We start from the raw sequence: 9,238 nt of genomic DNA, 5'->3' as shown, positions 1-9,238 counted from the left end.
AACTGAGCTACATCCCTGCCGGCCATTCCCTCCCCTAACCTGGACCAATTGTGCACTGCCCCATGTGTCTCCCGGTCGCGGCCGGCTATGACAAAGCCTGGATTCGAACCAGGATCTCTAGTGGCACAGCTAGCACTGCGATGCAGTGCCTTAGACCACTACGCCACTCGGGAGATGATATTGGCGGGAACTGGAACACTCTGTTGTACACGTTGATCCAGAGCATCTCAAACACGCTCAATGGTGACATGTCTGATGAGTATGCAGGCCATGGATAAACTGGGACATTTTCAGCTTCCAGGAATTTTGTACAGATCCTTGCGACATGGGGCCGTGCATTATCATGCTGAAACATGAGGTGATGGCGGCGGATGAATGGCACGACAATGGGCCTCAGCATCTCATCACGGTATCTCTGTGCATTCAAATTGCCATTGATAAAATGCAATTGTGTTCGTTGTCTGTAGCTTATGCCTGCCCATACCATAACCCCACCACCATGGGGCACTCTGTTTACAATGTTAACATCAGCAAACCACTCACCCATACGAAGCCATACATGCGGTCTGCGGTTGTGAGGCCGGTTGGAGGTACTGCCAAATTCTCTAAATCCACGTTGGAGGCGGCTTATAGTAAAGAAATGAACATTCAATTCTCTGGCAATTGCTCTGGTGGACATTCCTGCAGTCAGCATGCCAATTGCACTCTCCTTCAAACTTGAGACATCTGTGGTATTTTGTTGTGTGTCAAAACTGCACATTTTAGTGGCCTTTTATTGTCCCCAGCACAAGGTGCACCTGTGTAATGATCATGCTGTTTAATCAGCTTCTTGATATGCCACACCTGTCAGGTGGATGGATTATCTTGGCAAAGAAGAAATGCTCATTTAACAGCGATTTAAACAAATTTGTGCACAACATTTTAGAGAAATAAGCTTTTTGTGCATATGGAACATTTCTGGGATCTTTTATTTCAGCTCATGAAACATGGGACCAACACTTTACATGTAGCGTTTATATTTTGGTTCAGTATATTCCCCCAGGTGCTCCACTGTCAAAAGGTAATTTCAGTCATCCCAACAGTTGCACATTTGGATGTGTTGAGTGATTATTGCATATTAATTTAACCAGTCTTTCACTTCATTTAGATAGTCCCAATGCAGATCTACAGAGGGTTACTAGTGTTAGTACTGTAAATGCACTGAACGTGCTCATCAGTTGATACATAGTTGAATGTGAAGTAGATAGTCTGTAGATGTCAACTAAGCTCAACTTGTGTTTCCCTTTATTTGGATAGTCCCAAAGCATATCTACAGATAGTTACTAGAATTACAACAAATATGCTGTTAAATTGTAACTGATATGCAGCTGAGATGCTGCTGATAGACTCCACAATTTATAGTCCAATATTTACACGTCTTTTGTGGAAGTGGGGATTGTTCAAATTGTGCAGTATTTAGCAATCACAATAAGAGTATGTTAGCAGCAGTTGTGATGTTTGTGTCATGAATGTGTATTAATGTGTGTGTGTGCTTACAAACACATTGGATGATTCATATATTAAATAATAAATTAATCATGATAAACAATTTGTTAGAAAGAGAACAACTCAATGTAATGATAATTAAAATATTTGAAGATTTGTGCATTTTATGAATGTATATCCAATGGAAGTTCAATCAACTTTAACTGGGGACATGGCGATAGATTACTGACACACAAGACAAATGGTTTATTATTCATGAAATGAAGTTATAGTTACATAACATTGTTTCTTATGGTAAATGGGGGACTAACCATATAATAAACATTTTTGTAATGAATGTTGTTCAATAATTCATACAAAATATGTGTTAACATGTCATGGGACACAAAAGGCACACAAAGAATCAGCAATGGTGTCACATTCTATCACTGTGCTTATTATTCATGATGTCATACACTTGACTCATCTCTCCTTTATGGATACCTTCGCTGAAGTGTAAGTCACACCATTGTAGGTCCCGTTGGATGGGAAGACCAGCTGGCTGCCATTCATGCAGGTGACTTTCACTGTGGCCCTGTAGTCGAGGTCGATATTTGCTCTCCCCACTGTGATATCAACATCCAAGGTCTTCCACGGCGGGATCTTCAGTTGGATTGTATCCGCTTCTGTTATGGTCTCTGTCTTCACCAGACTGGTGGAATGCTCCACTCCCACGGTCAAGCTGAACCCTGATGACACCTCGACCAGATCCGGGATCCCCGCTTTGACCGACACGTTCAAGGTGGTCTCTATCTTGTTGCTGACCGACCAGGAGGAAGTCTTAGTCAGGGTCTTGCTGTATGTAATGGACTCTTCTTGAACCAAGGACGTGTCGTTTTGGTGAGACACGGACTTCACATATTCTGGGGTCACCTAAAATCAACACACACACACACACACACACACAGATAGAAATTGTTCAAACAAGACAAAGACAATTTAAGAACTAATCATCAGTGAGGAACTGATCAATTGATTTTTAGAAGGCCAATGATAATAACTAATATGTGTGTGTGTGCAGTCTTGGCCTGATTTTAAAAATGCATATGGTATAAAAAAACATTTGGGTGTTGAGGCTATTTTAAACAAAATACATAACTGTCCTAGAAATGAGATGCCTGATGCACCAAAGAATGTCGACCCCCGTATTGGATTACATGTTTTAAAGTGGACAGCCCCCTTAAAGTTTGAGCATCGGTAGAGTTTTCCTTAGCCATCTACACACGTCTATAGCAGAGCTCACCTGGGGTTTGAGGAGGGACAGGGTGGGATACTCCATGTCGGTCAGCACGGACGACTTGATGGGGTTGATGAAGAGGAATCCCATGCAGTCGATATCCGAGCCAGACCTCCCCTCCAGCCCCAGGCAGATTCCGGACCCCACATCTATGGTGTACTCAGTCTTCAGGGACCAGCTAGTCATTTTTTCAAAGAACTGCCGGTTCTTACTCGTCGTGAACTTGATGGCACCCAGACGTGTGCCAGCGCCGTTACCCCACAGTGACAGCTTGGTGATGTGCTCGCCGAGGTCGAACTCAAACTCATTGAAAGTGTGCGCATTTCCAAAGGTTGCCACGCGCCCGTCGGTCAGCTCTGCCCGCACTGCTTTGATCTGCCAGCCTTCCACCGCCACTCCGATCTTCTTGAGGGTGGCACCGTTGTTCATGCCGTGGAATTCAAATGGTGCGCCTCCTCCACCACCGATAATGTACAGTCTGGTTGCCATGTGGAGTGTGTGTGCGTAAGTCCCGTAACCTCAAATAGAAATTTGCACAGATAAATGTATGCAGACTCCAACTCAAAGGAGAACTGATTCAGACATTCAAAGAACCAAAAGAAAATCAAGGAACAAGATTAAAGGAGAAATCGATAACCAAGGGATATACACTGCTCAAAATTCACTTAAACAACACAATGTAACTCCAAGTCAATCACACTTCTGTGAAATCAAACTGTCCACTTAGGAAGCAACACTGATTGACAATAAATGTCACATGCTGTTGTGCAAATGGAATAGACAACAGGTGGAAATTATAGGCAATTAGCAAGACACCCCCAATAAAGAAGTGGTTCTTCAGGTGGTGACCACAGACCACTTCTCAGTTCCTAGCTTCCTGGTTGATGTTTTGGTCACTTTTGAATGCTGGCGGTGCTTTCACTCTAGTGGTAGCATGAGACGGAGTCTACAACCCACACAAGTGGCTCAGGTAGTGCAGCTCATCCAGGATGGCACATCAATGCGAGCTGTGGCAAGAAGGTATGCTGTGTCTGTCAGCATAGTGTCCAGAGCATGGAGGCGCTACCAGGAGACAGGCCAGTACATCAGGAGACGTGGAGGAGGCCGTAGTAGGGCAACAACCCAGCAGCAGGACCGCTACCTCTGCCTTTGTGCAAGGAGGAGCAGGAGGAGCACTGCCAGAGCCCTGCAAAATGACCTCCAGCAGGCCACAAATGTGTCTGCTCAAATGGTCAGAAACAGACTCCATGAGGGTGGTATGAGGGCCCGACGTCCACAGGTGGGGGTTGTGCTTACAGCCCAATACCGTGCAGGACGTTTGGCATTTGCCAGAGAACACCAAGATTGGCAAATTCGCCACTGGCGCCCTGTGCTCTTCACAGATGAAAGCAGGTTCACACTGAGCACGTGACAGACGTGACAGAGTCTGGAGACGCTGTGGAGAACGTTCTACTGCCTGCAACATCCTCCAGCATGACCGGTTTGGCGGTGGGTCAGTCATGGTGTGGGGTGGCATTTCTTTGGGGGGCTGCACAGCCCTCCATGTGCTTGCCAGAGGTAGCCTGACTGCCATTAGGTACCGAGATGAGATCCTCAGACCCCTTGTGAGACCATATGCTGGTGCGGTTGGCCCTGGGTTCCTCCTAATGCAAGACAATTCTAGACCTCATGTGGCTGGAGTGTGTCAGCAGTTCCTGCAAGAGGAAGGCATTGATGCTATGGACTGGCCTGCCCGTTCCCCAGACCTGAATCCAATTGAGCACATCTGGGACATCATGTCTCGCTCCATCCACCAACAGACTGTCCAGGAGTTGGCGGATGCTTTAGTCCAGGTCTGGGAGGAGATCCCTAAGGAGACCATCCGCCACCTCATCAGGAGCATGCCCAGGCGTTGTAGGGAGGTCATACAGGCACGTGGAGGCCACACACACTACTAAGCATCATTTTGACTTGTTTTAAGGACATTACATCAAAGTTGGATCAGTCTGTAGTGTGGTTTTCCACTTTAATTTTGAGGGTGACTCCAAATCCAGACCTCCATGGGTTGATACATTTGATTTCCATTGATAATTTTTGTGTGATTGTGTTGTCAGCACATTCAACTATGTAAAGAAAAAAGTATTTAATAAGATTATTTAATTCATTCAGATCTAGGATGTGTTGTTTAAGTGTTCCCTTTATTTTTTTGAGCAGTGTATTTTATCATGGTAAGAACTAGAGGTCGAGCAACACATCAGTCAAGGGTAGGGCTCTCCAACCCTGTTCCTGGAGAGCTACACTCCTGTAGGTTTTCACACCAACCCCAGTTGTAAATAACCTGATTCAGCTTATCAACCAGTTCATTATTAAAATTAGGTGGACTAGATTGGGATTGGAGCGAAAACCTACAGGACGGTAGCTCTGGTCTAGGGTGACGAAATCGCACCACAATCCTCAGGTCACTAAGAAATGACACATTCATAAATTGCTCCTTAAACTCCTCCTCATCCTCCACCCTCCTCTGATCTCTATTCATCTGGAATCTATCACACCCACTCAGCTAGGAACCTCAGAGTCACCATGGAGTCCCTCTCCTACTCCCAGCACATCCCCACTGTAACTCCTGCTGCTTCTTCCTGATCAACATGGTGACTTATGTGTAATGATGTCTATAAACATATTGTTGTGTAAGTGAGCACGTCTCTATGCACTTCTAAAATGTACTCTGATGTTGCTACAATGACGAATAATCATGAATAATGATGAGTACAAATGTTAAAGATGCCACATCAGAATATGATAATCTGCCCTAAAATGATGAGTATGAATGTTACAGATGCCACATCAGAATATGATAATCTGCCCTATAATGATGTGTATGAAAGTTATAGATACCATGTCAGAATATGATAATCTGCCCTATAATGATGAGTATGAAAGTTATAGATACCATTTCAGAATATGAGGTGTTTATGGTGCTGAAACTCACTTCTCCAAACAAAGGTGTTGCTTTGAAATATCTGAAAGAATAAAGATTGAATTGAATTAATATATAACAATATTCTTTAAGACAGGCTGCAGTATACACAGGTATGCATTAATAAATTATAATATAGAACATTATTCTTTAAGACAAGCTGCAGTATTCACAGTTATGTATTAATATATTATAATATAGGACAATATTCTTTAAGACTGTCACGTCTCCTCCCATTGCTCCCCTCCAGCGCTCTGATTCGCCGGTCTACTGAGCCACCGGTCTGAGCGCACAACCTCGGCAACACCGGAATGGAAACCCAACGCACCCTGATCACCTCCAGCGCACCTGCACCTCATCATCTCATCACCACCCCTATATAGCCATGGGCTGTTCAGTGTTGTGTTGTGTGTGATTGTTAGTGTCGTGTCGTCACTCTTTGTTGTTCTCTTGCTCAGTGTTCAGTAAACCTTTACATTGTTGATTCCTGCGTCTTTGTATCCTCAGTACTCGTCACAAAGACAGAGACTGCAGTATTCACAAGTATGTATTACTATATCATAATATAGAACAATATTATTTAAGACAGGCTGCAGTATTCACAGGTATGCATTAATATATTATGACACTGTCTAATATAGAACAGGGTCTGTCAACCTTTTAAAGTATCTGTCCAGTTAATTAGTAATAAAATCAACATTAGATATTTTGTTCACATAGCAAGATGAGTTGTTAAATGCTTATGCAGGCCTCAGTTTCAAAGATGGATATAGATTATCTGATATAAGAAAGCTTTCATGTTAAAGCTGCATTAGGTAAGATTTTTATGAAACAATTTGGTGAAATTGTCATCACACACTGTCAGCTATCAGTATGTAAAATGCTTCTGAGAGAAGATCCAGCTTCTATGACTTCCCTCTCACTATGCCATCGCTCCCTGAAAAATCGTTCCAGCCAATCGTGTCCCTAATACGGAAGTACCTGACTAATGTGTACAAATAATTGGATTTAAACAGAAATATACGTGATGAATTATAACAATTAGTTCAAGAATTTGGAACCTGACATTTCAGTACCCAACACTAGATGTGTCAATCAGTGTAATCAAGATGAAGACACAGCTTGTTGTAAAGCACTAGACTCAACAGTCTACTCACATTAAACATCATACTGACATGATACTTTTGCATTCAAACCTAACAATAGGAGGCCAAAGTCAACCATGTGAAAACAAGGCAACAGTAAACATGTCGTCCCCAACGAATGATGCAGCACCCCGCCTTGGGCCAATTGAGATATTGCGTGTGACTAACCAATTGCAGTTAATTACCATGGCTCCCACCTTAGGCCAATCAGTGTAATTTTTATAAATGCCGGAACTCTACGGCAAGATGAATCATTCAGCAAGTTTTGTCAAAATCGTCCTGTCTGAGACATTGTGTGTGACTAACGTACAAACAAATGTATGAACGAATGGACTGACAGAGACCGCTCCGTAGTCCCCTCCCCAATTTCATTGTGTGTGACAACAAACCCATACCATGCTTGTTCAGCTAGACTATAACTGATTTTAAGCAACTGTTTCAGAATATAGGAAGCATTTGTTCCCTGAAATGTTTTGTTCATTAATTGGTCAAAATAAAAATGTAGCTCTGAAATATTTCCTCATATAGCAAGATCAGTTTAGGAACATCTTGTACTTACATACAATTCTGTGCAGGCCTCAGTGTTAAGGATGACTATAGAAGATCTTGATTGAAGTAAACTGATAGGTCTGATTTCGATATGCAATAAACTTGTTTACCAGAAAAGAGTCAAGACTCAGTTCATTTGTTTAACACCAAAGACGCAACAGCGGAATACGTGTCTCTGGAGTGGAGCAGCACTCTCTTATAAAGCAGCAAAACTCCCCCCACGCCCATACAATGATATGTCATAAGTAGTTTGCTATTACATTGAAACCGACCGTTACACCCTGATAAAGACATTGTATTGTGCTGATCATGACATATGTTTCAACCACTCTTAGTCTCCACTTCCTCTTCTTGCTGTTGAGCCAGAGAGCATATCTGGGGTTTCCAGTCACTTCACAAACATGCTCACTAATATGCTACAACACATTTCCCCACTCTTAGGGGGAAAAAAGGTGCTATCTAGAACCTAAAATGGTTATTTGGCTTTCCCCATAGGATAACCCTTTGAAGAACCATTTTTCGTTCCAGGTAGAACCCTTTTGGTTCCAGGTAGAACCCGTTTGAGTTCCATGAAGAAACGTCTACACAGAGGGTTCTATATGAAATCCAAAAGGGTTCTACTTGGAACCATAAAGGTTTCTCCTATGGGGACAGACGAAGAACACTTTTGGAATCCTTTTTTCTAAGAGTGTGGTTTTGTACATCAAAACATCCCATAAGATTAAAGCCTAACTCCACATATCCTATCACACTAAAGCAATTAATTTACAATCTTTCAAAACTTTTATGACAAGTTAAGAAAATGGCTGACATGGAGACCTTCCTTTCTCTTATTTCCTGTGAACACTCTGGCTGTGTTTGAATAGTCTCGTGAACTGAAGGAACCTTCCTTCCTTGCTAGTTGACCCGGAAGATTCTGAGCAGCAGCGAGGAAAGGACCATTCAAATTGTAAAAGGCATTAAGGAACGGAGCTTCAGTCATCCTTTCCTACCACCTTTTACCGAGGCTACATGGATGTATCCTTTTGCGGAAGCGTTTAGAGAAATGTTCCATCACAATGAATTACAGCCAATATCAGATAATAATCGAAGTTTGCCGAAACAGTCCAGAAGGAAAGTTAATTCAGAAGATGACCAGAGATGCTGAAGGAAGGACCCTTGTTGTATCATGGCTGATAATCACATACATGTAAAGTGGATCACGGCTTTGCCCAATAGTCAGAATAAGCTGTGATAGTGTAATCATAAATCAATATAATTTACATATTTTGCTCCAATTTATTTCAAACACTTAGGCCTATGGCTGTAACTCATACTGTTCACGTCTGTGTATTACATGGATATGCAAGCTGAAAATCCATCATAAAATCTAATGTGTAGGCTAATGTTAAGAGGAGACCCACGCCCTAATCACTTTGAGATGGAGGGACATTTTCACGGGGAAGAGAAATGCTGTCAAATTGGGCTGGGAGTGAGTAAAACGTTCCATACTCATAGTACTCATACACACTCATACTCCATACTGTCATAAATTACTATAGCCTACTCCACCTGTTGGATCACTGTGGGGGAGAGCCGGGCCAAAAGTAACACGGGGCGAAAGTAACACAATAGAAACTGATGACCTGGAATAAAATAAAGTAAACGTTTAAACACAGGCCATTGTCTCCTCTTGTTCATATTGCTTTCATAATGTTAGCAAAATATCAACCAGTGACTGAATGTAAATTATACATCCATTAGAATTATGCCTTAATCAATTGACTTGATGGATCAGCTTCTTACATAAGCTTTTATTTACAGGTTAGTGGTTAAAAATATCTTTAT

General features: G+C 42.4%; 1 protein-coding gene across 1 annotated transcript; it reads right to left on the bottom strand.

Moving 5' to 3' along the window:
- Nucleotides 1-1,653: 1,653 nt before the first annotated feature.
- Nucleotides 1,654-7,582, bottom strand: LOC311149849 (aerolysin-like protein). Its single transcript, XM_084187090.1, has 4 exons — nt 7,422-7,582; nt 5,730-5,760; nt 2,768-3,279; nt 1,654-2,397 (listed from the first exon to the last, which is right to left on the bottom strand). Exons 3-4 carry the CDS (start codon nt 3,248-3,250, stop codon nt 1,948-1,950), a joined length of 933 nt encoding a protein of 310 aa, XP_084043216.1. The 5' UTR covers nt 3,251-3,279; nt 5,730-5,760; nt 7,422-7,582; the 3' UTR covers nt 1,654-1,947.
- Nucleotides 7,583-9,238: the final 1,656 nt, after the last annotated feature.

This window comes from Coregonus lavaretus (genome assembly GCF_964263955.1).
Source record: "Coregonus lavaretus genome assembly, chromosome: 22".
NCBI lineage: Eukaryota > Metazoa > Chordata > Actinopteri > Salmoniformes > Salmonidae > Coregonus > Coregonus lavaretus.
The sequence above is the reverse complement of the archived record's forward strand: the minus strand, read 5'-3'. Positions and strand labels throughout refer to the sequence as shown.